Source organism: Dama dama, chromosome 11 (assembly GCF_033118175.1).
Source record: "Dama dama isolate Ldn47 chromosome 11, ASM3311817v1, whole genome shotgun sequence".
NCBI lineage: Eukaryota > Metazoa > Chordata > Mammalia > Artiodactyla > Cervidae > Dama > Dama dama.
The window spans coordinates 100,170,995-100,198,964 of NC_083691.1; the positions used below are offsets into that span (position 1 = coordinate 100,170,995).

The 27,970-nt window shown below is 52.3% G+C and overlaps 1 protein-coding gene and 1 pseudogene across 1 annotated transcript; both read left to right on the top strand.

The window, feature by feature from the left end:
- The first annotated feature begins 883 nt into the window (after window positions 1-883).
- On the top strand, window positions 884-1,458 carry LOC133065353 (protein BEX3-like; annotated as a pseudogene).
- A 1,569-nt stretch (window positions 1,459-3,027) lies between these two features.
- Window positions 3,028-27,807, top strand: SNRNP200 (small nuclear ribonucleoprotein U5 subunit 200). Its single transcript, XM_061156020.1, has 45 exons — window positions 3,028-3,211; window positions 3,730-3,893; window positions 4,917-5,088; window positions 5,941-6,133; window positions 6,611-6,666; window positions 7,782-7,880; window positions 8,517-8,669; window positions 8,775-8,874; window positions 9,042-9,178; window positions 9,759-9,842; window positions 9,939-10,112; window positions 10,414-10,551; window positions 10,776-10,931; window positions 11,639-11,809; window positions 12,836-13,029; window positions 13,245-13,368; window positions 14,389-14,538; window positions 14,746-14,856; window positions 15,639-15,770; window positions 15,939-16,127; window positions 16,458-16,655; window positions 17,292-17,444; window positions 17,557-17,637; window positions 17,907-17,990; window positions 18,577-18,683; window positions 18,833-18,951; window positions 19,233-19,387; window positions 19,691-19,880; window positions 20,029-20,202; window positions 20,585-20,745; window positions 21,013-21,240; window positions 21,571-21,762; window positions 21,847-22,025; window positions 22,145-22,296; window positions 23,130-23,238; window positions 23,959-24,067; window positions 24,522-24,711; window positions 24,809-24,973; window positions 25,145-25,266; window positions 25,530-25,673; window positions 25,771-25,947; window positions 26,308-26,468; window positions 26,553-26,634; window positions 27,243-27,335; window positions 27,418-27,807. Exons 1-45 carry the CDS (start codon window positions 3,167-3,169, stop codon window positions 27,559-27,561), a joined length of 6,411 nt encoding a protein of 2,136 aa, XP_061012003.1. The 5' UTR covers window positions 3,028-3,166; the 3' UTR covers window positions 27,562-27,807.
- Window positions 27,808-27,970: the final 163 nt, after the last annotated feature.

Below are 27,970 nucleotides of genomic sequence, written 5' to 3' on the forward strand. Positions count from 1 at the left end.
ATTCGAGTGGCCAAAAAGTTCGTTCAGGAGCCACTCCATGATCGAATATGCAAGTTACCAAATGGTTGTCTTAGTTGCAGCATGTGGGATCTTTTTTTTAGTTGTGGCATTTGAACTCTTACTGATCTAGTTCCCTGTCCAGGGATCGAACCTGGCCCCACTGCATCAGGAGGGCAGAGTCTTAGCCATTGGACCACCAGGGAAGGCCCTTGCCTGAATTTTAAGGATGACAAAATGACACTCACCTAAAGAGACAAGGTAGCTACAAGTCACACAGCTGCTGAGGAGCAGAGCTGTCACAGGACTTGACTGTCCCTTGGAAGGCCCAGTTAGATAGATCAAAACACAGTCAGGGCTGCAAATTCCTTGCCTACAGGGGCCAGGCAGCTAACACCAAGGAGTGAGGGATTCAAGAGAAAGAAAACAAGTTTTGTGAGAGAAGCATGTGCACCCTCTAAAGGTGCAGCTGCTGGTTAGCACTGGGCAAGCAACCACGTAGGGATGTGTGTCTCATGTGGCTGGTATTCTGACTCTTCCCTAGATCCCAGAAATCCACATGGTGTGAACTATCCCAATTTTTAAATAAGGCACCAATAGTGAGTCAAAATATCTCCATAGGTCCAATTTTGGCCCAGCAGGTGGCCATTGAGGATGAATTCATTAAGCTTCCTTTAATTCATTTTTCAAAAGCAAACCGGCAATTCCTGTCTGGGTACAAGCTCCCTGCTGCCCTGCACACAGTGGGTTGGCATCAGGCCGGGGCAAGCTGAGCAGGTCTATGAAACTAAATGTGATAGCAGCACACTTGAGGCGAGAATTGGAAGGAGCAGGAGACAGTGGGGATAGGCCCAGAAAAATAACCAAGAGGGGCAAAAATCTCATCATGGCAAATATCCACCGGGGAAACGAAGACATGGAGCAGCCAGTGCAGAACGGAGAAGAAGGCCACCCTTTGGGAGGGGGTGAAGGCCACCAGCCAGAAAGAAATCATAGATGGGGACAGGCTTGCAGACTTGCCCCTAATTCCCAGTGTGTGAGCATACTAAGTCGTGTCTGACTCTTTGAGACCCTATGGACCATAGCCTGCCAGGCTCCTCTGTCCATAGGATTCTCCAGGCAAGAATACTAGAGTGGGTTGCCATGCTCTCCTCCAGGGGATCTTCCTGACCCAAGGATCAAACCCATGTCCCTATGTCTCCTGAATTGGCAGGAGGGTTCTTTACCACTAGTGCCACCCGGGAAGCCTGATGGGCCATATCCAATAGGCAGGTCAACAATGGGATGGATGGAGATGGAGAAGATATGGAAGTGTTCATGGAAGAGATGAGAGAAATCAGGAGAAAACTTTGGGAGCTGCAATTCAGGAACTGTCTACATATCCTTATGGGGGCGCTCTCTAATCACCATGACCATCATGATGAATTTTGCCTTATGCCCTGGCTCCTGTCATTTCCATGAGATTATTACTGCGATTCCCACTGTTGTTCTCTTTTTCTTTGCATTTTCCTGATAATGCCTTTACTGATCTGTTTTCTGTGACCCGTATGTAATTTCCATGTGTCAGGTGAGTTCTGTGATACAAGCTTCTAATTGGAGTTTGCCTTGGCATACAACCTAAGTTTCTGTCAACAGTAAAGTTTCACCCATTTGCATGGAAAAATGTAAAGTTCAGTTCAGTTCAGTCGCTCAGTCATGTCCGACTCTTTGCGACCCCATGAACCGCAGCATGCCAGGCCTCCCTGTTCATCAGCAACTCCTGGAGTTTACCCAAACTCATGTCCATTGAGTCAGTGATGCCATCCAACCATTTCATCCTCTGTCGTCCCCTTCTCCTCCTGCCCTCAATTTTTCCCAGCATCAGGGTCTTTTCAAATGAGTCTGCTCTTCACATCAGGTGGCCAAAGTATTGGAGTTTCAGCTTTAACATCAGTCCTTCCAATGAACACCCAGGATTGATCTCCTTTAGGACGGACTGGTTGAATCTCTTTGCAGTCCAAGGAACTCTCAAGAGTCTTCTCCAACACCATAGTTCAAAAACATCAATTCTTCCGTGAATGTAAAGTTAATAAAAAAAATTAAAAAAAAAAAAGCAAGCAGGCTCTAAGTAACCATTCAGCTCTTCATCACCATTCCACAGAATTGTTCTTGTTCAGTCGTGTTCGTGTCTGACTCTTTGCAATCCCATGGACAGCAGCGTGTCAGGCTCCCTCATCCTTCACTATGTCCCGGAGTTTGTGCAAACTCATGTCCATTGAGTTGGTGATGCCGTCCAACCATCTCATCCTCTGTAGCTAACCCTTCTCCTCCTGCCCTCAATCTTTCCCAGCATCAGGGTCTTCTTTACAGAGTAGAACTTGTTGACTAGTGGTAGGAGGGCAGGGGTGCCTCTTGCCCCTCTCCGTGGCACGGGGTGGGGGTGGGGGGGCGCTTCATTGTTGGAGAAGAAATTAAGTCACTGTCTTCAACGAGTTGGCCCTGGCAGGAGGGCAGCTACTTCCTTCACTGATGTTCCTGGGGCCTTGGCAAGGGCCCTGCTGCAGAATGTGACAAGCATTTGGGGGCAAAGGGGAGTCGCCTGGGTGCCCAGAACGAGGGTCGCAGAAGCATGGGTTCTAGGTGGGGGTAGTGAGGAACAGAGCTTTGTATGAATTGTTTCATACAGAGGAAAAACCAAAAGGAAGATAATAAACACGCACACGCACACGCACGGTTCAGTCTCTTGCAAGGTGCTAGAGTTTCCTCAGCTAGAAATCCAGCTCATTAGCCCCTCCCTGCCTGCATAGCTCATAGGACTGTTACCAGAGGAAGAAGGGGTTAGAAAAGCACTTGGGACAGGATAGGGTGCTAAGCAGGCCTAAGTTTCGCCCTGGTGTGGGAAGTCTTTGGGAGCCGAAGGCCAGAGCCCAGGAGAGTACGGGCCGTGGTTCCGGAACCATCATTCGAGGGTACCAGGATTCGCCGGTCCCAAACCGGGCGCACACGCCCGGTCTCTTTCCCGCCTGCACTTCCGGCGCCCGACCTGGAAGCGGAAGGGAGCCTATCGCTCTCTTTCGGCTGCAGTGCGTCTCTCCTGCGTCGTTCCGGCACGGTGGTAGCGGAGATCGGCGACCGTTTGTAGCGTGTGGTCCGGGGAGCGGAGCTCTGAGACTCTTGAGCAGCCGCGGCCATGGCGGATGTAACCGCCCGTAGCCTGCAGTACGAGTACAAAGCGGTGCGTATGGGCTCGGCGGAGGGCTCTGGGCGGGGGAGTCCGATAGGGAGAAGGAGGCTGAGGAAGGGAGTTTTCAGTCTAAAGGTCTCCGAGAGAACCGCGAAAGCAGAGGGGAAATCAGAACCCGGCGAAGGTGGGGGTACACGGCGATATGAATAACCCCACTGGTGATTGGGGCTTACCGGGATGGGCTAAGATCTCTGCTAGGAGTGTTTATCCCGGTCCTGTCAGCGCTCTTCCCGCCCCCTTCCATGTGTCCTCCCCAACGTGCCCGACGCTTTTCCCAGGTGGGAGTTATGAGCAGTGTTAGAAGCAGTGATTGATATATTTATTTGTTTGCCCTTTGCTCATGCGCGATTATACGACGCGCTTCTCAAGGAAAACATCTTTTTATTCCGACTAGTGATTATCGATGCTTAGTCGTTCCGATTCTTCCTTTGTTATCAGCTGGTATCCCTGTGATATAGGAATTGAGTCCTGCTTACCTCAGAGCTTCAATAATATTGTGGTCTTTGCAGAACTCGAATCTTGTCCTCCAAGCTGACCGCTCTCTCATTGACCGTACCCGCCGGGATGAACCCACAGGAGAAGTGCTATCCCTGGTTGGGAAGCTGGAGGGCACCCGGATGGGAGATAAGGCTCAACGAACCAAACCACAGATGCAAGAGGAAAGAAGAGCTAAGTGAGTAACAAAGGGAAAAAATGATTTTTCTTCAGATGCAGAATCCATTTTCCCTTGGTGTTTGAGCAGTGGTTTGTTCAATTGCTTGATGCCAGCTGAGCCATCAGTGACATTAAGACAACTCACTGAAGGTAAAAACATAAGAATTGAGATTCTTTGGCCTTAACAAGTGTACCTGAAGTGGAAAACAACTTTTAGACCCTTTTCCAGCATGTGTTTCTCATCCATAGAGAGATCTTAATTTTCTTCATGGTATTTTCAAGACTCTTGGTAAACTCTTGTCACAGTAACTCTTTTCTTCTGTTATTAACTTTCCGCTACTACTTTTGTTTGCTCTTGCCTGCCTTTTCTTTTGTTGTTATAAACTACCATTCGAGCATGAAAGGCTGGTGTTTTGTTTTGCTTTTTTTGAGTTAGGGTTAGGGTTTGTTTGGTTTTTTACTTTGGGAAAGGGTGATATTTTTCCAAACTTTAAAGAATCATTGAACTGTATCTCACAGTTACCCTTCGAACCTGATCATCATTTGTCCCATGATGAAGTCTCAAAAATTCGTAGGTCCAGTTTTGATTAAAGCAGTTATATTTGAGTGGTCTTCCACTTTGCAGAGTATGACTTCTTTTCCAGGAATCAATGGCAGTAGATTCCTTTGGAGCTTCAGTTCCCTGGCTGGGAAAGGAAGATGTGTCTGAGCGATGAAAACTAGTCCAATCCAATCTTATAATATTGTCATACAAAGTAGAAAGGGTTGTCTCTTTAAATGAATGGGGAGGATGTCTCATGTAGCAGGTAGTGTATCTACTGAGAGGATGACAGGGGATTCCCTTGCTCTTACTGGGTTCCCATAAAGAAATACTCCTGCATGTGATCAAGGCCAAATGGGAATCATTTGCTGGGGCACATGTTTGTGGTTTTAAATACTACCTGTAAATCATGAAGCTGAGAAGAGGAGGGTGGGCTTGCCTTAGTCTCACCATTAACCGGGAATGTTCTACCTGTTCAATGTCATACTATGTGCTTGTTAGGCGAAGAAAGCGTGATGAGGACCGGCACGACATCAACAAGATGAAGGGTTATACTCTGCTCTCAGAGGGCATCGACGAGATGGTGGGCATCATCTATAAGCCCAAGACCAAGGAGACCCGGGAGACTTATGAAGTGCTGCTCAGTTTCATCCAGGCTGCCCTTGGGGACCAGGTGAGGCAGCCAGAGGGTGAAGCCACGTTTCTTTGGAGAGGGAGGAAGTCACAGCCAGAAGGCCCCCAGAGGAACCTTATTTGTGGATTTTCCTGTGTGGGCTGTACCAATATGCAGAAGTGGCTGATGTTTACTTTACATGAGTAGCACTTTATGTGTGTTCTCTCTTTCAGTCTTGTTAGTTCTGTGACTAGGTGCTATTAATATTCATTTTTTATTTTTCAGGAGAGATGTGAGGCAAAGAATACTTAAGTAACTTTCCCCAAGTCATGGAAGTAGTGTTTGGCAGAGCTAGGGTATGAGCCCAGGTAGTCTGTATGTGGAATTTGCGCTCTTTAAGATTGTCCGTGATTAGATTAAGGCCCTCTGTGAGTCTCTGAGAGACCCTGGTTGAGGTGGTTGCTAGAGGAGGTGAGGAGAAAGAATTACCAAAAGCTTGGCGGGCCAGGCCAGGACTGCTGAGTGTCTCTGTCATCTAGAGGAATGTGGCAGACAGCTGTGCAAGCTGTGTCTTTTTTTTTTTTTTTTAATTTATTTTTGGCTACATTGTATGGCTTGTGGGATCTTAATTCCCCAGCCAGGGGTTGAACCCTTTCTCCCTGCAGTGGAAGTGTGGCGTCCCAACCACTTGACCACCAGGGAAGTCCCCCTTCTTTTTTTGAATGTAGTCTTGATTTGAAACAGGGGCCTCCCTTAGCAACATTTTAAGTTCACGTTAGTGAAAGTGCTCAGAGCCTGGTGTGCAGGCGTTAAGAAACACGCGGCTCCGTGTCCTGTTGTCGTGTGAAGCTCATCACTGATGTTCTTTGTCCTGGTCTCTTCTTTCTAAATAATTTTGTTTTTTGCCTCCAGCCACGTGATATCCTTTGTGGGGCAGCAGATGAAGTTCTCGCTGTTCTAAAGAATGAAAAGCTTCGGGACAAGGAAAGGAGAAAGGAGATTGATCTGCTGCTGGGTCAGACAGATGATACCAGATACCATGTGCTAGTAAACTTGGGCAAAAAGATCACAGACTATGGTGGAGACAAGGAGATCCAGAATATGGGTAAGGAGCTCTTGGTGTCCAGACCGTGTCACCTGGCTGCTTGTTGACCCTTCAACATGATCTTCTAGCCTCAGTCATGAAAGCAGCTGAAAGATGCTTTGAAAGGGTCCCATATCCTATTTGGTGTTTTTGGAGGAGTTATGATTGGTGGGTAGCATAATCCCTAGATTCCAGTCACCATTTCTTACCTTTTATTGTATGGAACGTGGGAGAAAACCTGGACAGCGCCTGGATGGGGGTGGGGTGCAAGTGGTTGAGGAGGCAGAGCGGAGCTGTGTCCGAAGCTGGCAGGTTGGAGCAAGCCTCGTGGTGGCAGCGCGGAGGCCCTCTGTTGTTGATCATTTGCCCGTCAGTCTTTAGACCTTAGGTCTGACCTGAGGAGAGGCATGTCAGGCAGTTAGGGAGGAAATTAGCTCCCAAGTGCCTCATTTTAGTAACTGTTCCTTGTCCTCTTTTTCTAATCCCTCACTGTTTCAGACGACAACATTGATGAGACATATGGTGTGAATGTACAGTTTGAGTCTGATGAGGAGGTAAGTGATAAACAAACCCAGACCGTGTTTTTTAAATTGTTATGGTGAGGGGACCACTTCTAGTGTAAAGAAGCTACCTCACTTAAGTCAGGTAAGTTTTATGGTGTTGTATGGATGTCAAACTTCGGCACAAATGGTATTTTATTGAGAAATTGTTGTGGTTATCTTTTGATATTGTAAAGCAATTTGAACTTGTATTAATTGTATGGTAACTGAGGGTAAACCCAGTGGATCAGCAAAAAGAAGAAAGATAAGTACAGTGTATATTTCACTGCGGAATTAGTGCTTTTTCACCTTATTGTGTTAGTTCTCTTCTCAGCACTCCTGCCAGTTTCACAAGAATGCGCCTTTGCCCAAAAATGCACCTGTATTTTGTGTGTGGTTGTTTCAGTAATAGTTGCAGCAGCAGATGAGGTTTACCATCTAATTAGGATTTCTTGAATATAAGTAAAAATAGGAACCAGTGGAACACTTGAAAAAAATGTGCAGAGTTGCATTCGAGTTCTGGTGGGTGTGTTTGGCTCCTGATCATTGATGCTGACTTTGCAGTATCATAAACTAGGACAGGAAGAAGAGATTGCACAGGAGAGTCAGAGGAGAGAGCACTGACCTGGGAGCCAAGAGGGCTGAGTTTTGGTGGTGCATCTCAGGTCATTTTGCTTCAGTGTCTCCATCTATCAGATGAGATGATTGAAACAGAAGACTGCTAAGCCTCCTTCTGCAATAGAGTTAGTAGGATTTTATGATTGCAAGTAGCAACAAATTGAAAGAATGCTTTGCTGACAGCATTTGTTCTTTGAATAAATGCTTATTATCCGGGACTTGCTTTTACCACGACCCTGTGCTCAGCACACAGTACAGTGCGAGTAAAGACAGTAGTGAGCAAGCGAAGTGTGCTGGTCACTGTGTGCTTTCCCGTGCGTGCTTCTGTATTACCCCCATTAAGTGTGCTCTGAAGTGAGGCCGACCCTGCTTCCGGTAAGCTGTTGGTTTCACCACAGACGCCTTTTCTCTGACCCTGGAGCGCGCTTTTAAGTGAGATGCCAGGGAGAGGTTCTGTGGGGATGCCGGGATCAGCTTCAGATCATGCGCTGGGGTTGGGGCTCTTCACACAGGAAGGTGATGAAGATGTGTACGGGGAGGTTCGTGAAGAGGCATCTGACGATGACATGGAAGGGGATGAGGCCGTGGTGCGCTGCACCCTCTCAGCTAACGTGAGTATAGATTATTCCTGTCTGTTGCCGCAGTGCAGGTTGATTCTGGGTGTAGCACTTTTCCCCGTATTTTGGTCCTCTTATGTAGTGATTATTGAGCTACGCTTTTATAGGGTGAGCTGTAATAAATGTGTAGTGTCTTGATTTTCGCAAGATTTCAGTCACTTTCCTCCCCTGCCATGTAAGTGGTTTATTTATTTTAATTGGAAGATAATCGCTTTACAATGTTGTATTCGTTTCTGCTCTACAGCAGCGTGAATCAGGTACATGTGTACATATGCCCCCTCCCTCTTGAGCCTTGCTCCCACCCCGCATCCTATCCTCCCCCCCCAGGTCATCACAGAGCAGAGCTGAGCTCCTGTCCTCGACAGCAATGTCCCACTAGCTGTCTGTGTTACCCATGTATAGTACATATGTCAATGCACCCTGCTTCTTAAAGGCATGTGTTGATGAAATCTTGGGTTGGTGTGCTTCTGAATTCGATACAGCAGAGTTCCCCCCGCCCTGTGCTTCCCATCAGAAAGCCCTCAGAAGAGGGTAAGCTGTGAGTAGGCTGCAGAGCTTTGTTGCAGGACCATGAGAGAACACTTGGGGCAGAGGGCAACAGGGTGAGCCCAGTGCCTGGTTCCTTCATAGCTTGTGGCCTCAGGGGAACTGATGAGTTCCAAGAAGAAGGATCTGCACCCTCGGGACATTGATGCCTTTTGGCTTCAGCGGCAGCTCAGTCGCTTCTACGATGATGCCATTGTGTCACAGAAGAAGGCAGATGAGGTGTTGGAGATTTTGAAGGTACGGCCAGGATACTGTTTTTGTGTCCTGTGTAGCTTAGGAGATGGGGCAGTGTAGGAAGCAGGTGGCTGTGGCCTTAATCGTGGTGTTACCTTCTCTTTGCAGACAGCCAGCGACGACCGGGAGTGTGAGAACCAGCTGGTTCTGCTCCTTGGTTTCAATACTTTTGATTTTATCAAGGTGTTGCGGCAACACAGGATGATGAGTGAGTAGATTGTGGACCCTTCTGTGTGTGTCTGTGGGTGTGTGTGAGAGAGAGAGAGATGGAGGTTGTGTTGCTCTCACAGCCTCACTTGGTTATTTCTGTCTCTACCCCGAGGCTGAAGGCTGTTTTTGTATCTCACCTCCCCTTTTCCCTTTGGTTGCTGGCAGTTTTGTACTGTACCTTGCTGGCCAGTGCACAGAGTGAAGCCGAGAAGGAGAGGATCATGGGAAAGATGGAGGCTGACCCAGAGCTGTCCAAGTTCCTCTACCAGCTGCACGAAACAGAGAAGGAGGATCTGATCCGGGTAAGGGCTGGGTTGTCTGCCTCTCCGATTGCTGAGCTAGAGTGTTTGCTTTGGAAAAGAGACACCAGTTAGAAGATTACGGCATAAAGCCAAATTCCTATTAAAGGAGGAAGGTGAAGAAGTGAAGTATTTCTCCAGATGCTCTGAGTGTGGTCATCGGTACAGAATGGAGTCAAGGCCTTCACGCTGGTGTGGTTGAGAGATCGCTGACCTGTCGCTGTCATCACCAGCACCTGGGCCTTCTGCCGTCTGTCCACACAATAAGTCGTGCCTGCTGACAGCACAGCAGGTGTTTGCTGAACACAGAACCCACACTCTACCCCTCAGGGGCAGCCCTTGGTGCTGGGTGTTGAATGTTGACTTTTGAGACCTCTAGACCGTGTATAGTCCCTTGTAAGTGATTTGATACCGTCATTCTGGTGGTCCCCATGGCAGGTGTCTGAACATAAAGGGCCATCTGTCTGTTTCAGGACTTGCTAGTGACTTGACCTGTGAGTCAAGTTCAGCTAAGGGACTGAAATGAATAAGAAGCTGGGGTGGTGGTGAACCGTTGCCATTGTTTCTGTCTTCCCCACCCCAGGAGGAACGGTCCCGCAGAGAGCGAGTGCGTCAGTCCCGGATGGACACGGACCTGGAAACCATGGATCTGGACCAGGGCGGAGAGGTAGGACCAGGGTCATGTCCAAAGCCATGGAGGGTGGAGACCCGTTTGTGCAGCTCGCTTAACTCCTGTGTGTTCTTGTCCTTGACATGCTCCCAGGCACTGGCTCCGCGGCAGGTTCTGGACTTGGAGGACCTTGTATTTACCCAGGGGAGCCACTTTATGGCCAACAAGCGGTGCCAGCTTCCTGACGGGTCCTTCCGGCGCCAGCGCAAGGGCTACGAAGAGGTGCACGTGCCTGCCCTGAAGCCCAAGCCCTTCGGCTCTGAAGAAGTGAGGGCATTGCTGTTCTCAGTTTTCTGCTCACTTTGCCTCCCTTCCAGTTTGTGTTGCAACCGTTTCCATGTGTCCTTGTCTTGTAGATTTTATTTGTCTTGTGGGTTTATTCCAGAAGTGGAAGCTGCTGCAGGGTTTTCCCATTTTGATTTTGAGCCCAGGGGACAGTGTTGATCTCTCTGGTCTGGCCTTCAGAGGAGAGTTACACATGGAGCTTTCCAGGAAATGTAATCTTGCAAAGCCACGGTCTGCTCAGGGATGTTGTTAATACGATGTGCACGGCATTTCTTTTTTCTAGCAACTTCTTCCAGTGGAGAAGCTGCCCAAGTATGCCCAGGCTGGCTTTGAGGGCTTCAAAACGCTGAATCGGATCCAGAGTAAGCTCTACCGTGCCGCCCTGGAGACGGATGAAAATCTGCTGCTCTGCGCTCCTACAGTAAGCACTGCCCTGCCTCCCTTTTTCTTGTGGAGCGCGGTGTGTATTTTAGGTGCCAAGATTGTTTCTCCCCATCCTTACTCCTTAATTCTATATCCTTTGGTGGAAGAGGTATTAAATGGTAAGATAAAATTCCCCGGACACACTTTGTTTTGGCGATAAGCCCTTAGAAGTTGGGGCCGTGAGTATACTAGGTACACAGGCCTTCTTGTCCCTGTCTCTAGGGTGCCGGGAAGACCAACGTGGCCCTGATGTGTATGCTCCGGGAGATAGGGAAGCACATTAACATGGACGGCACCATCAACGTGGATGACTTCAAGATCATCTACATCGCCCCCATGCGGTCTCTGGTGCAGGAGATGGTGGGCAGTTTTGGAAAAGTAAGAGGGTAGAACTTCCCTCCAGAAGGTGTTGGGTGCAGCTCTCAAAGTCCTGGGGACAGCTCTGGTGCTTCTCTGCTTCTCGCCTTACATTCTTGTTGCATCTCCAGAACTCCTCATGTGGTATTTCTTTCTTCCTTCAAAGGTGGAGCTTGACCCAAATAGAGTGTTTATGAAGAAAGAAATCCTGGGTCTGTTTTGGGTTTTAACAAGGGTTTACTATTTTTTTAATCTCTTCTTAGCCATTTTCTGCAGTTGGTATCATTTGCATTATTGGAATATTTATGAAACACTCACATGAGTGCTTGGTAACAGACCTGAAGTTACTCCAGGTCTGTTTTCTATAAGCTTTCATTTCCCCCTCTTGTGTGTAGAGCCCCCAGAGAATCTTTTTATTATTTTACTAATTTTTATTTTTTGACCATGCTGTGTGGCATGTGGGATCTTAGTTCCCCGACCAGGATCGAACCCAGCCCCCCTGCAGTGGGAGCACAGAGTCTAAACCACTGGAGCACTAGGGAAGTTCCAGATTTGTTTTAGAAATAAGCGTTCATATCACTGATCTCATACACTTGATATTCTCTGAAGGGCTGATGCCTGCCTCTAACCCCCGCACTCAGACTTCACGGAGTGTGGAGTCCAGCCCCCCACCCCACCCCACCCCACCCCGCCCCAACGTTCTTGCCCGATGTGCCTTTCCTTCCCAGCGCCTGGCCACATACGGCATCACTGTTGCGGAGCTGACTGGCGACCACCAGCTGTGTAAGGAGGAGATCAGTGCCACCCAGATCATCGTCTGCACCCCCGAGAAGTGGGACATCATTACCCGCAAGGGCGGGGAGCGCACCTACACCCAGCTCGTGCGGCTCATCATCCTGGTGAGCGGGGCGTCCTTGTGGGCACGTGGAGACCAGCCAGCCGGGGAGGGCTTGCCGGGCCCTTGCGCTCAGTGTTCCTGCGGTGCCTGTCCTCCAGTCCCTGGCCTTGGTGATGGCAGCTGTTGCAGCATTGCTCTTACTGCTGAGTGAGGATTTGCACTAAGGGGAAGCACTTCCCAGGAGGGGCATGGTGTCTGCCGTATCGTTTGTGGGTTTTTATGCCTGAAATACTTTGAAACAAATATAAGCAGACAATTTAAAAAGCTGCTTAGTATTCCCAGAACTGTAAGGGCTTTATAAGTAATCCCTTCTCAGAGGGAATGAGTAGGAGTCAGGATACAGTGTTCTGAATACTCAGAAGCCCCCAGGGAGGAGCGACAGCCTGAGGGTAGTTCCTTGAGGTTTTCTGGGAAAGCAGGAAGGAGACCTTGTGTGTTGACTCTCTGGCCTTCAGAGAGAAAGTTGGTCACCCCCTGCTTAGAGCCTGCCACTCAAAGTCTTGTTAGAAATAGAGTCCCTGGCCCCGCTCCCACCTACTGAAATACAGTCTGCATTTTGGTAAGGTTTCCATATGCTTTGCATGCCTGCTGAGATTTGGGATGCACTGCCTTAGGCTGTGTGAATTCTTTATTTGATACTCATATTGTTTGCTCTTGGTAAAGATAACTGCCCAGAGGTGAAACTTTATTTGATACAAATTTGGTCTCATCAGAAGCTTCATTTTTAGTAAAGAAATTTATCTTTGAGGTGAGCTAGGAATTCCTTTACCCAAAGTGTCAGATTTTCCTAACCATAAAGCATTCTTCCACTGAACTGGAGCAAAGCAGCTCATGCTCAGAGCGTGTTTGCTGGGATGTTTCATGGTGACTACTGTCTCATCCTTTGAGGTTCCCTGGCCTGGGATTCCTTTTTTTGTCTTCTTCATTTGCAGTAGTAGTTATGTACTTAAAAAACGGGATTACTCTCAGGAAAGGGGGCCTCTTTTCTCTGGTCCCAAAGGTAATTTGCTGCCCTCCCATTCCTTAGGATGAGATCCATCTTCTCCACGATGACAGAGGTCCTGTCCTGGAAGCGTTGGTGGCCAGGGCCATCCGGAACATTGAAATGACCCAGGAGGACGTCCGCCTCATTGGCCTTAGCGCCACCCTCCCCAACTACGAAGATGTGGCTACCTTTCTACGTGTAGATCCTGCCAAGGGCCTCTTCTACTTTGACAACAGGTAAAAGAAGAGACGGGAAGAAGTTTAAGCAGGGTGACCTTCCTGGTGTCTTCCTTCTTTGCCAGCTAGCTCTATTAGATTCGAGTTTTAGAATGACCCTTGGTTTTGATGTGGTAGAAATCCTAAAAGAGGCATATTGCTCCCTGGCAGTGAAAAGGACTTTTTATTCAGTGTTTTGTGCCAAAGCCTCATTGATTTGACTGTTGGACTTCTAGCTTCCGCCCAGTGCCTCTAGAACAGACGTATGTGGGCATCACGGAGAAGAAAGCCATCAAGCGTTTCCAAATCATGAATGAAATTGTTTATGAAAAAATCATGGAACACGCTGGAAAAAATCAGGTCTGTCGTGGTTTCTTGTCACTCCTGACCTCTTTGAATTTTTGACTTACTGATAACTGGGTAGCACTGATAGAGACAAAGAAAGAGGCAAAGCAAATCACCAGTACCAGAAACGAAACGGGATATTACTGCAGAATCTGTTACCTTTGAATTTGAAAGGCTGTTAAAGGAATACTGTGAACAGCCTTAGACGTACGTTTGGCGACCTTAAAGAAGTGAGCTAGTCTCTTAGAATTTACCAACTAGTAGAACAGCCTTGAAGAAATAGATAAAACATAAATCGTCTTATAACCGTTAAAGAAATTGAACCTGTAATTATAAAATGCCCAGAAAAGGCATCCCCATGCACAGATAAGCAGTCTGCTATCTAGGTTATCAGGGGTTCTTCCATGAAAGATCTGAGTGGCTTACACTAAAAATATTCTAAAAATAAAGATAAAAATGGAAACTTAGTGAAAGAGCATTTTGCTGGATAGTGTGGTGTAATTTTTTAATTGAACACTGTATTTTGTCTCATAAAAAGAAGTATAAGGATTTAGAGGAAGAGACAAATCTTCTGTGGCAAGAAAGACTTGGACGACTTTATTTCCTGCAAAATGGTGCTGGTTTTCTACTGGGACTTATTTCCTAAGTTCACTTATATAGGCCAGTGCCTGTTATATGTCTTAACTGTTTAGAATCTCATCAGATACCTGAACACAAATTTTTAATTGAGACTCCTGAATTTTCATCTATACTATATTTAAACTTGTTATTAAAGACAAAGTGTTAGGAGTTAGTTGGGTTTCCTAGTAACAGGACCCTTGTCACCATCCTTGGTAGGTTTGTTTGCTTAGGGTCTAGAGGGCTCCATTAGGCTTCCAAGCCGGTATGCCTTCCTACCATCTCCCCTCTTCGAGACTTCAGTTTCTGGCCTGCTAATGGTGCAGCCTCCGCTTCCTGCTGCCGATTCCCCGGGGCCAGGGGGGTGGCTGTTGGAGCGGTGTCTCTTGACTGTGGCCGACTGTGGCTTCTCTTCAGGTACTGGTGTTTGTGCACTCCCGGAAGGAGACCGGGAAGACAGCCAGGGCCATCCGGGACATGTGCCTGGAGAAGGACACGCTGGGTCTGTTTCTGAGAGAGGGCTCAGCCTCCACAGAGGTCCTCCGGACAGAAGCTGAGCAGTGCAAGGTGAGGGGGGACGGGCCCGGGTCCCTCGCTCCTCCCTGCTCACCGGCTCAGCCCCAGTCGGCTGGGCCGTCCTCTGGGGCTGCCTGGTGGCTGTGTCTCTGTGGGCTGGGCGAGGGGCAGCATCTTGGCTGAGGAGATTTGCTTCCTCTCTGGGAGAGTCCCCTCCGGCAGGCTCACCGCCTCACCTGTTCTTTGCCTGCTCCCCAGAACCTGGAGCTGAAGGACCTGCTGCCCTATGGCTTTGCTATTCATCACGCGGGCATGACCAGAGTTGACCGGACGCTTGTAGAGGACCTTTTCGCTGATAAACACATTCAGGTGAGGGGGCCAGAGCTCGGACGGGGGAGACTGGAAATGCTGGGGATGGCGCCATGGGCTTCTACCGGGTGCTTTGCTGTTTCTGGCCCAGGTATTCCCGGTCAGAGGGTCATGGTAGGTACAGTCAGTGTAACTTCTTACCACCTGTCCCAACTTTTCTCGTCATGCATGAGGGAAGCTGAGTAAGTTTAGGAAAGCGTCTGAGACGCACAGCAAAGCCAGGATGTGGGTGGCTCCAGATAATGTCACGCAAAGCCTCGTAAGGTCAGGACCTTGTTCATTCCTTCTCTCAGGAGAGTCTGTATTTTTAATTGTCTAGTAACCTTGATTCGGGCTTCCCTGGTGGCTCAGACAGTAAAGAATCCGCCCACAATGTGGGAGACCTGGGTTCAGTCCCTGGGTTGGGAAGATCCCCTGGTGGAGGGCATGGCAACCCACTCCAGTATTCTTGCCTGGGGAATCCCATGGACAGAGCCTGGCGGGCTGCAGTCCGTGGGGTCACAAAGAGCTGGACGCGACTGAGTGAGCACAACCTTGATTCACACAGGTCTGCATTACTGCCTCTTAAGTGTCTCTAGAGCCTTAAAATGATTCTTGAAGAGATGAGGAACCCAAAGACTCCTTTCCTCTTTATTCTGATGTTTCATTGCCAAGTACGGGACCCACCTCAGTCCTACTAGAAGCCCTGAGTCCGGGTGCCTAGAGAAGTTGAGGATATGTTGCAGATATGTTCCCTTGGTGGCAGGGTCTGTTTTTCTTATTGCCTTGCCTTTCCTCTGTAGGTTTTAGTTTCCACAGCAACCCTGGCTTGGGGTGTGAATCTCCCTGCCCACACTGTCATCATCAAAGGCACCCAGGTGTACAGTCCGGAGAAGGGGCGCTGGACTGAACTAGGAGCGCTGGACATCCTGCAAGTATGGAGCTTCTGAGTTTATTCTTGGTGGGGAAAAGCATGCTGTATATAAGATGCCAGCATACCCCAAAGATGGCAGGTGGAGGGTGAGGTTCTGTGATGTAGGAGTCCAGAGTCAAAAGCCGGAAGCTCTGTGGTCATGGCCCTCTGGATTGCTGTCTCTGACCAGATGCTGGGACGAGCGGGAAGACCTCAGTACGACACCAAGGGCGAAGGCATCCTCATCACCTCTCACGGAGAGCTGCAGTACTACCTGTCACTCCTCAACCAGCAGCTTCCCATTGAGAGCCAGATGGTGTCCAAGCTGCCCGACATGCTCAACGCGGAGATCGTGCTGGGGAACGTTCAGAATGCAAAGGTGGGGCGGCCTGTGATCTCTGCGCCTCTTGCCTTTTCCAGAGGGGCTGGGGCACCAGGAGTGAGGTGGTGTGGGCCATCGGCACCGGGGTCCTCCAGCCCTGGGCTCCACTTCTAGTGTGCTTTCAAGCTTCTTGGGTCTGTGACTGACTGTTGCCTCTTGTTGCCAAAATCTCAGTAAGGACTGTGTTCTTAAATAATGAAATATTATGAACATTCATGAGACTAAGATATATTTTCATAGTTGGGAATTAATTCTGAAGTCCTCCATGAGAGCTTTTCATGTGGACATCAGTTCTGCATGCAGAGACCCACGTTCTGTCTCTGATAGGATGCAGTGAACTGGCTGGGTTACGCCTACCTGTACATCCGAATGCTCCGGTCCCCGACCCTCTATGGCATCTCTCACGATGACCTCAAGGGAGACCCACTGCTAGACCAGCGCCGATTGGATCTGGTTCATACCGCTGCTTTGATGCTGGATAAGAACAACCTGGTCAAGTACGACAAGAAGACGGGCAACTTCCAGGTGAGTGGGCCAAGGGAGGGAGGCACAGATCCCCACAAAAGTTGTAGCCCCTGGAGACAGTCTTTCCAACGGCTTTCTTGATTGGAGGCCTGCCTGTCTACTTAACCCATTGCTTGGAAGAGCGGAAAAACAGACAGTATTGGACTGAGCCCTTTGAACTTAGGAGCTTCTAAAGTGGTGTACAACCTGATGGTGCCTCCTTTCTACGTCTTGAGCTGTGGTGGCTGATTGTGCTCTCTTTTCTGGGTTGGCATCAGGTCACTGTAGGTCATCTAATTGGGCCATCTTTCTTTAAAAATAAATGTGCTTGGCTGTGCCAGGTCTTAGTTGTAGCACACAGGATCTTGGCTCTTCGTTGCAACATGTAGCATCTTTTGAGTTGTGCCATGGGGGATCTTTTAGCTGGGGTGTGCAGGATCTAGTTCCCTGACCAGGGATTGAGCCCGGGCCCCCTGCATTGGGAGCTCAGGGTCTTAGCCACTGGACCACCAGGGAGATCCCTGTGCCGTCTTTCTTCCCGCACGTGAGCCAGGCACTTGTATTGCTGTGAGTCCATTCTGTAGGCATCTCTTGTCCACAGTGAGAGGTTATTGCTTGTTAACAATCGGCCTTGAATTGAGTCTTCCTTCTTCATAGGTGACAGAACTGGGCCGTATAGCCAGCCACTACTACATCACCAATGATACGGTGCAGACCTACAACCAGCTGCTGAAGCCGACCCTCAGTGAGATTGAGCTCTTCAGAGTCTTCTCGTTGTCCTCAGAGTTCAAGAACATCACCGTGAGAGAGGTGAGTCCACCCAGTATGTGGAAACCGGAAGCTGGTACTCACCACCATGTTGCCGGATGGTTCTCTCCTTGATCTCTGGGCTTTTCATTGACCTGCTTCCTGCTTGTGGCAGGAGGAGAAGCTGGAGCTGCAGAAGCTGCTGGAGAGGGTGCCCATCCCCGTTAAGGAGAGCATTGAGGAGCCCAGTGCAAAGGTGAGCCCAGCTCCTCTCTGCCCGGGACAGAGTCGGGTGGTTTTCCTTGTCTCTAAAAGGTGAGCCTCGGACTTGGGCTTGGGCTGGGCAACCTGTCCCCTTCTCCCAGTCCCTGCGTCTTTCTCACATCTTCGTTTTGCATGGAGTATCAATTATGTAGTGTCTGTAGATGAAGATCTTTAGATCTTACCTGGCACGAAGGCCTGGAGCAGAACTGTTACTCACCGTGAATGGTGCAGTGATCGCCCTTCCCTCTTGCCTTTTTGCAGATCAACGTGCTCCTGCAGGCTTTCATCTCGCAGCTGAAGCTGGAGGGCTTTGCGCTGATGGCTGACATGGTCTATGTGACCCAGGTGAGGGTGGGCTGTGCTGCCCTGGTCTGTCGGTCCCCTGTGCTGTGTGCGTCTGGGAGAAAGTAGGCTGATCCTAGCGAGGGGGAAGGATGCTGAGCTTGGCCTCAGCTGGCTTGCTGGCTGCTGTGTGAATGGTGTGGATTCTCTGTTTTGCCCATCTTGAGTTCTTGGGAAGGTGAGGTCATTAGAGAGACCCTGGAGGTCCACGTGTCTGCTTTTCTGCAGAGAAGCACTTCCCACTATAGTTGCTGGGCTCCTAAATAAACCTAGAAATGGCCAAAGGCTTTATTAGCTACTCTGTCTTTTCTTCAGGGCAAGTCACTAGCACCTTTACTCTTGCTAGGATCCTAAATGCTAAATGGGCCAAAAGTGGTAAAGTCACGCAGTGAACGGTATGTTCATTCACTGGGCAGTGAGCTCGAGCCCCATTTTTGTCATGTCCCCAAGCATCTCTGGGGGACTTGGTTTTTGAGTTGATGTGGCTGATTATATCACAGCTCGAGGTGATTAAACTGTGTGTAGAGTGGCTTCATTAGGTCTGGGGACAGTGGGCACCTAACAGAGGAGATGCTTCCTTTTTCCCCAGTCGGCTGGCCGCTTGATGCGGGCCATCTTTGAAATTGTCCTGAACCGAGGCTGGGCGCAGCTTACAGACAAGACCCTGAACCTCTGCAAGATGATCGACAAACGCATGTCAGTCCCAGCGAGCTGGAATCTGGTCCTGGGTTGGGGGTGCTCGGGCTGAGGACCTGGTGGGAAAGCCTTAGAGCACACTCTGATGTGTGATGTGTGCACCTGGGGAGAAGCTGAGACCAGGAAGGTCCCGTTTCCCTCCTGGATAGGTGGCAGTCCATGTGTCCTCTGCGCCAGTTCCGGAAGCTCCCTGAGGAGGTTGTGAAGAAGATCGAGAAGAAAAACTTCCCCTTTGAGCGTCTGTACGACCTGAACCACAATGAGATAGGTGTGTGGGAAGCCATCTTTCCCTCCTCATCTGTACAGCTCAGGTGTCTCCCTGCACCCGCCTGCTTCCCCATTCCTGGCCCCAAGCCCTGCACGCACATGTCTTATCCCATTACTGCTGGGCTCCGTGCACTTGGTGTCAGAGCTTTGAATCCCCTGGGCCCCTGAGTTGGGGGGACAGCCCATGCCTGGAGTGGAACCCGCCAGTTTCTCTCAGGGCCGGGTCCGCCAGACTGGCCATCAGGCTGGGCTGCAGCCGCGCGCACCCTTGTGTCCTCACAGGCGAGCTCATCCGCATGCCCAAGATGGGGAAGACCATCCACAAGTACGTCCACCTCTTCCCTAAGCTGGAGCTGTCGGTGCACCTACAGCCAATCACGCGCTCCACCCTGAAGGTGGAGCTGACCATCACGCCCGACTTCCAGTGGGACGAGAAGGTCCGGCTGGGCGCCCCGGGGGGCAGGTCTCAGGGGCCTGGAGGCTAGTGGGGCAGGAGGGCTGAGCCCCCCTTGCCCACCCCTCGGCTCATGTCCCCATCCCTCGCGCTGGGGGGGCAGGTCTCGGGCCTGGCGGCGAGTGGGGTGGGAGGGCTGAGCCCCCTTGCCCACCCCTCGGTTCACGTCCCCATCCCTCGTGCTCGGGTGGGCAGGTCTCAGGCCTGGCGACGAGTGGGGCGGGAGAGCTGAGCCCCCCTTGCCCACCCCTCGGCTCACGTCCCCATCCCTCGCGCCGGGGGGCAGGTCCACGGCTCGTCGGAGGCCTTCTGGATTCTCGTGGAGGACGTGGACAGTGAGGTGATCCTGCACCACGAGTACTTCCTGCTCAAGGCCAAGTATGCCCAGGACGAGCACCTCATCACGTTCTTCGTGCCCGTCTTTGAGCCACTGCCCCCTCAGTACTTTATCCGTGTGGTGTCCGACCGCTGGCTTTGTGAGTGCACCTCCTCCACGGGGCCCCTGGGGCTCTTAGACGAGATCTGGCCCCTTGTGCTGGGCTGGCCTTAGCTGGGGAGACTGACACGCGACCTGCCTTGGGATTCCCAGTGCGCTCACAGCCCTTCCTGTTTCTCTCCTGGCAGCTTGTGAGACCCAGCTGCCCGTCTCTTTCCGGCACCTGATCCTGCCAGAGAAGTACCCGCCCCCAACCGAGCTGCTAGACCTTCAGCCCTTGCCTGTGTCTGCCCTGAGAAACAGTGCCTTTGAGAGCCTCTACCAGGATAAGTTTCCTTTCTTCAACCCCATCCAGACCCAGGGTAGGTGTTTGCGTTTCCAGGTGGGCAGTTCCTTTAGGGACATTTAAAGGTCCCCTGGAGACAGAGCTTGGAGGGGTAGAGAAGGGGAGCCGGTCCCGTTCAGTTTGGCCTCCTGATCACTGAGAAGAGCGGCGGAGAGGCGAGGAGGGAGCCCCGGCCTGTTTTGCCTCTGCGTCCTCCGGCAGACCTCCAGGGGACCTGGGCTCCTTACCTGGGTCTCTTTGCTCCTCGCGTTGGGAGGGGCAGGCGAGGGGGACGGAAGGCGCAGGCCCGCGTTTCCTCGCCCCTGCTGGTTGCCTCTCTGGACTGATGGGCGGGGTTTTCCCACATGGCCTCCGTTGAGCCTCCCTGGGGGTCACACTGCCTCTCTGTCGGTTCTCAGTGTTCAACACTGTGTACAACAGCGACGACAATGTGTTTGTGGGGGCCCCCACGGGCAGCGGGAAGACCATCTGTGCGGAGTTCGCCATCCTTCGGATGCTGCTGCAGAACTCAGAGGGCCGCTGTGTCTACATCACCCCCATGGAGGCCCTGGCCGAACAGGTGTGTCCTGTATGCACTCTCCCAGAAGCCGTTCTCATCGCGAGTCTGGATTGAGGTTTTTCTGAGCCCTAAAATGTGCAGAGCCAACTGGGGCAAGGCTTTACCTGCTGGGGGGCATTTTCCTCGGTTTGCACTCTAAAGAAAAGCTCTCTGGGCACTTGGTGTAGTAGGTTGAGATCTAAAGGGCAACAGGTCTCTGTGTTCAGACTCTCAGGTTTCTCTTTAGATGAATGAACTGACGCTGACACTCTGACATCTTTCTGCCAGGTATACATGGACTGGTATGAGAAGTTCCAGGATAGGCTCAGCAAGAAGGTGGTGCTCCTGACGGGGGAGACCAGCACGGACCTGAAGCTCTTGGGCAAAGGCAACATCATCATCAGCACGCCCGAGAAGTGGGACATCCTCTCCCGGCGGTGGAAGCAGCGCAAGAATGTGCAGAACATCAACCTCTTCGTGGTGGACGAGGTCCACCTCATCGGGGGCGAGAATGGGGTACGGCTGGCTGGCCTCGCTGCACAGAGGCAGTGCTGGGCCCGCAGTGTAGCCGTGGCCCTGGGCCTGACGTGTGGGCCCCAGATGAGGGGCAGCTTCTGCCTGTCGCCTTGTCTCCAGAGGAGGACCTGAGATTTGTTAGTAGGTTTTTTTGAGGCTAGCATAGCTTAGAGGAGATTGGCTGGGGAGAGGTGCACCCAGAGACAGGAGAGCCCCTGATCAGAAGGGAGCATTAGGAGATCCTCTCGAGGACATTGGGCTGCCTACGAGGTGCTCAGGGCCGAGGCCAGAGCACCCAGGCCTGCAGTGATCAGTCGCCCCTCTCCGCAGCCCGTCCTGGAGGTCATCTGTTCCCGGATGCGCTACATCTCCTCCCAGATCGAGCGGCCCATCCGCATCGTGGCTCTCAGCTCTTCGCTCTCCAACGCGAAGGACGTGGCCCACTGGCTGGGCTGCAGCGCCACCTCCACCTTCAACTTCCACCCAAACGTGCGCCCCGTGCCCTTGGAGCTGCACATCCAGGTGGGGCCCATGCTTCTGGCTCCCGCTCAGCCCCACCGCCCAGCTTCCCCGGGCTCCTAACCTCCTCTCCCTCCCCGGCCTCAGGGCTTCAACATCAGCCACACGCAGACTCGCCTGCTGTCCATGGCCAAGCCCGTGTACCACGCCATCACCAAGCACTCGCCGAAGAAGCCTGTCATCGTCTTCGTGCCCTCCCGCAAGCAGACGCGCCTCACCGCCATCGACATCCTCACCACGTGTGCGGCCGACATCCAGCGCCAGAGGTGGGCGGCCCACTGCTGGGTGCTGTGTGTGCGGTGGGGCTGAGCGAGCACCCCCGGGAGGGGCGCGGGGGGGGGTGGGGTGGCCCGCTCCGGGCTGAGTCAGTGCTCCTGCCTCCCAGGTTCCTGCACTGCACTGAGAAGGACCTGATCCCGTACCTGGAGAAGCTGAGTGATAGCACGCTCAAGGAGACACTGCTGAACGGGGTGGGCTACCTGCACGAGGGGCTCAGCCCCCTGGAGCGGCGCCTGGTGGAGCAGCTCTTCAGCTCAGGTAGAGAGCAGGCCTTGCGGTGCAGTGAGACCAGCTCCAGGTGTCCGCGGGGTGTGGAATACACTTTGGCGTGTGGGTGACGTTTCTCGGCAGGAGGCACGCCCGTCGTTTTCATAATACTTCTCGTCTTTTATTTGATCTTTTATCTCAGTGTCCTTGAGATGAAGGTGGAACAACCTACTTGGTAGAGGAGAAAGCAGGCAGGCACATAAAGTCGTGCTCTGTTAGAACCTGGGTTTTTAGACCTGGACTTTTGGCCTCTGGACCGAGTTTTCCACGGACAGGGACTTGGCAGGGTGTTTGGGCTTTAGAGATGGAGTCTGTGCTGCGCGTCTCCCTTGAGTGGCTGTGGGCTTTTCTCTCGTTGGCGTTGGGCGTTTCATGCAGAGCAGTGTTTTGACAGTGCTTGGGGAGCTGCGGCGGCAGCGCTCCTGCCAGAATCTGCCACTCTTTGACTCCCGAGTCTGCCTGGTTTGGGGCGCCCTCAGAGTCCGGTTTTGCTGCCATGCACTGGCCAGCCTGTGGGTGAGTTGGTGTTAGCGTGTTCCAGTCAGCACAGCCCGCCTGTCGGGCAGGGGTGTGAGCCTGACTTTGTCTGGCTTGGGGGTCTGTTCCAGCGTGACCTCGTTTCCTGCACGGTAGCCCCCAGCAGAGCAGCAGTGACAGCAGACCCCCCTGTAGCACCGGCAGCCTCAGTCATGAAACGCCGTCCCCGCCCGCTTTGCACTCAGCTCTGCGCTGTGGAGCGGGGAGGCCACGGCTCGCCCCAGAGGCAGCAGGCCCTGCCCCACGCGGGGGTCTGTGCTCAGTCTCCTCTCCCCTCTGCCGCTCAGGGGCCATCCAGGTGGTGGTCGCTTCTCGGAGTCTCTGCTGGGGCATGAGTGTGGCCGCCCACCTGGTGATCATCATGGACACCCAGTACTACAACGGCAAGATCCACGCGTGAGTGCAGTGTGCTGTGCGTGATCGGGCCCCTCTCCCCTAAGATGAGCACAACCTCTGCAGACCCACGTCACTATTGTGAAGAAAAGGTGTTAGGGAAATAAATAACTAGCCGAGATTCCACCCCAGCGAGGGTTTTATTTGTGCAGACTTATTTTTGATGCTTGAACCTGCTTCTATGTTTGGATTTGAGTGGGGTGGACTTGATCACTCATGAACTATATGGCTGTGAGGTTTGGGAGCCTGCCTTACATATCAAATGCTTTAATATGGAGTTATTTGGCTATTGGCATTAGATGGGTTGACTTCCCAGGTGGCGCAGTGGTGAAGAGTCCACCTGCCAGTGCAGGAGACACAGGTTGGATCCTGGGTCGGGACTATCCCCTGGAAGAGGAAATGTTAGCCCACTCCAGTATTCTTGCCTGGAAAATTTGATGGACAGAGGGGCCTGGCGGGCTGTAGTCCGTGGAGTCACAAGGAGATGGACATGAGGGAACACGCACACACACGTTAGATGGATTCATACCTTTGGTTCACAGAGCAACAAGTCGTGACTCTTACACTTGAAAACTAAACTGATGTATAGATTGCCTGTGACACTCGGGCCTGAGCACACTCACAGAGGTTTGCTGTGCTTTTCCACGTCTCCCTGTATCTGCCTCTTATTCTTCGACCTTTAAGGAGGCAGCGTCCTGAGTCCTCTTCTTCCTCTGTCTCCAGGTACGTGGATTACCCCATCTACGACGTTCTGCAGATGGTGGGCCATGCCAACCGCCCTCTGCAGGATGATGAGGGGCGCTGCGTCATCATGTGCCAGGGCTCCAAGAAGGTCAGCCCCGGCCTCTGGCGCGGTCTTCTGAGCCTGGGCCTCAGGACAGACTCTTTAATCTCTCTTCCCATAGGTGTCTTTGCTTGCTTTTTTATATTGCCTTCTTTTCTTTTCCACATTGCTTTTGTAACAAGCCTTTCCCCGCGTGGGATTCTGTAGCCTTTGAGTTTTGCTGCTGCTGCCGAGTGTGTGTTGAGATCCTGCCCTCTGGCTGGGGCTGTCTTCCTCATGCCCTGCTCACGGCGGGGCTCGGAGTGCCTTCCTGCACGGTGGGAATAACCGTGGTGCGGGGGGCGGGCACACACACCCAGCCCCCCTTGTCCGTGCAGCCGGCTGCTTCCGTTTTGTATGAGCCGTGCCTGTTGCCCAGGGGCCACGTTGGCCCTTGGCCTTCCTTTGTGACTGTACTGTCATTGACTGTGTACCGTAACGTCACTGACGTTCTTTCCCATAGGATTTCTTCAAGAAGTTCTTGTATGAGCCTTTGCCGGTGGAGTCTCACCTGGACCACTGTATGCATGACCACTTCAATGCCGAGATCGTCACCAAGACCATCGAGAACAAGCAGGACGCTGTGGACTACCTCACCTGGACCTTCCTGTACCGCCGCATGACCCAGAACCCCAATTACTACAACCTGCAGGGTCAGTGGCGGTGGCGCACGCATCATCCTCCGGTGGTTTGCACAGCCGGCGTTCGCCATCTCCCTGGGTCACCCCTGCTTACCTCTCACCTTCACAGGCATCTCCCATCGTCACCTGTCTGACCACTTGTCGGAGCTCGTGGAGCAGACCCTCAGTGACCTGGAGCAGTCCAAGTGCATCAGCGTCGAGGACGAGATGGACGTGGCGCCCCTGAACCTGGGCATGATCGCCGCCTACTATTATATCAACTACACCACCATCGGTGAGGGCCGGCGGCCTGCAGCCACGGGGATGACAGACGACGAGGCTGCCAGGGCCTCGTGTGCTTGTCAGAGGGACGCATTGCAGGGCGGAGCCAGGCTACCCAGCGGTTAACTCTACTCTCCTCTGCCTGCTTTGCTTCCTCCCACATGTCCTTCCCTTCCCCTCCCAGAGCTCTTCAGCATGTCCCTGAACGCCAAGACCAAGGTGCGAGGGCTCATCGAGATCATCTCCAACGCGGCCGAGTACGAGAACATCCCCATCCGGCACCACGAAGACAACCTCCTGCGGCAGGTGAGCGCGTCTTCCGAGCCGGGTGAAACTCGGCCCCCGTGCCCAGAGCACAGGATCCCGCTGTCAGGTCAGGAAAACACCCACTCCCCCGCCCCCGAGCTCCCTCACACACTGCACACACATCTCAACCCACACCACCCACAGCCACCGTCTACCCCGAGTGTGGAATGGCTGTGGGCCTGGGACTAGTGGTGCTTTGGGCCTGAGCACGGGTCTCAGGCAGGGTCACCTGTTCACCAACCGCTCTCTGTTCCACTTTCCAGCTGGCCCAGAAGGTCCCCCACAAGCTGAATAACCCTAAGTTCAACGACCCGCACGTCAAGACCAACCTGCTTCTGCAGGCTCACCTGTCCCGCATGCAACTGAGCGCTGAGCTGCAGTCGGACACAGAGGAGATCCTCAGCAAGGTATGGAGGCTAGGCGTCCGGGGTGTGCAGGCCTGAGTGTGGCCTGCGAGGCAGCAGTGCCCACCCCGCCCGCTCGTGCTCGTCTGTCCCTCTGCAGGCCATCCGGCTCATCCAGGCCTGTGTGGACGTCCTCTCCAGCAACGGCTGGCTCAGCCCGGCCCTGGCGGCCATGGAGCTGGCCCAGATGGTCACCCAGGCCATGTGGTCCAAGGACTCCTACCTGAAACAGCTGCCGCACTTCACCTCCGAGCACATCAAGCGTTGCACAGACAAGGTGAGCTGGGCCTTCATCAGAGTGTTGGGTGGCCAAGTCTGGAGGCCAGGCGTCTTGCACTGGGGTTGGTTGTGGCAGGGGAGACATCTTATTTCGGCTTCTGTGAAGGTGTTACCCAAGAAGGCACCAGGGAGCCTGACTGCTGTGAGCTGTGTTCTTTGGATGATCTGATAGCATAGGAATAAAATTGGCCACCCTGTGGAGCCAGTGGACTCTCTCCATTGGCTGGAGTCTGGGCTGGAGTCACTGGGGAGGGGAGTTTAGAGTACTAACGGAGTCACTTGGCTGAGGATGCATCGCCGGGGCCAGTTTCCTCTGCTGGTCGTCTGCCTCCTTCTGACCTCTCTGTTGCCCGCCCAGGGGGTGGAGAGTGTTTTCGACATCATGGAAATGGAGGACGAAGAGCGCAACGCCTTGCTCCAGCTGTCAGACAGCCAGATCGCGGACGTGGCCCGCTTCTGTAACCGCTACCCCAACATTGAACTGTCCTACGAGGTGGTGGACAAGGATGCCATCCGCAGGTGAGCCACGCGGGCCGGGTGGGCCGCCCCAGGTTGGCCCCCAGTGGGCACAGCTGTGACGGCGCCCCGGGTGTCTCCCCACAGTGGCGGGCCAGTCGTGGTGCTGGTGCAGCTGGAGCGGGAGGAGGAAGTCACGGGCCCTGTGATCGCGCCTCTCTTCCCGCAGGTACGTGCTGGGACTGGCTTCCTGGGGTCTTCTTGAGGCCCTGCCCATTGGCTAGGGTCTGTGCTGCAAGGGCGTATAGTCATCAGGGGAGAGAAGTCTAGAGCAGTGATGATTAATTTGGGGGCTGTGAGTGCTTTTTGTGGAAGTCTGGGTTTTTTTTTTTGCTTTAAGGCAATTTAGGTGACTGGTTGCTGAGGGAAGTCCTGGCACAAGGCCTACTTTGGATCTGCTCTGCTGGCAGGCTCACCTCCATGTTAACATGTTTGGTCCTCTGGCATGTCTGCCTTTTACCTAAAACGGTCTCTGAGGAACTCAAAGTTGCCAGCCACAAAGACTAGATGTCTGATAGTGGAGTCTTGGATCTAGTGTCAGGCGCTAAACGGGAGAAGGTACTCTGGGACAAGAAGTGAGCCAGAACCAATAGAGTTCATCTGTCTACTTAAAATTGAGTTCACGTGAGAAACCTTAGTTTAAAATCCTGTATCCAGTTATCTTTTGGTACAAAAATTTTGAAAGCTTTGTTTCTGGTTTCCTGTTTCTGTAACTTTTCGCCTGGTGTCACAGCCATCAGGTTTTACACACTGACTGTTGGGTTTTGGTCACTACAGAAACGTGAAGAGGGCTGGTGGGTGGTGATCGGAGACGCCAAGTCCAACAGTCTCATCTCCATCAAGAGGCTGACCCTGCAGCAGAAGGCCAAGGTGAGTGTGTCCGCTGGCTCCAGCGGGTTGCGAGAGGGGGCAGGTATCTGAGCGGGCCCTGAGTTCTGCTTGCTCTCTCCAGGTGAAACTCGACTTTGTGGCCCCAGCCACTGGCGCCCACAACTACACCCTGTACTTCATGAGTGACGCTTACATGGGATGTGACCAGGAGTACAAATTCAGCGTGGATGTGAAAGAAGCCGAGACAGACAGTGACTCAGACTGAGCCCAGAGGCCTTCACTCTTGCAGAGAGAAGAGAGCTGAGCCTGAGTTAGGGACGTGTACAGCCTATGGGACCTCAGTGGTGGAAACCTGCTCCCGCCCCAGCTCCTGCTTTCCCCGGCTCCCTTGCCATCCACACTCTAGCTCTAGTGTCTGTAGGTGTCGAGCACAAACCGTGTACAGCATTTTGAGGCATGTTCTTTGTAGTTCCTTTTGACTCACATGTTCTAATAAAATGACTTGGAGAAACCATGTGTCTTTGCAGTGATTCCAAATTAAAAGTTTGCTTTGCCCAGTCGAAGGGTCGTTTTTCAGCCGTGAGCTTGCATACAGTGAGTGCTAGCTCTAGCGGCCGAGGCTGTTCTTCAGTCAGGCTGCACCCGCTGAGCCAGCAGAGGGCAGTGTTGGTGCC

Coding starts and splice junctions, on each gene's coding strand:
- SNRNP200 (XM_061156020.1), top strand. CDS start 3,167: ATGGCGGATGTAACCGCCCGTAGCCTGCAGTACGAGTACAAAGCG. Junction 3,894..4,916: donor CAAGAGGAAAGAAGAGCTAA/GTGAGTAACAAA, acceptor TGTGCTTGTTAG/GCGAAGAAAGCGTGATGAGG. Junction 20,203..20,584: donor CAACCCCATCCAGACCCAGG/GTAGGTGTTTGC, acceptor GTCGGTTCTCAG/TGTTCAACACTGTGTACAAC.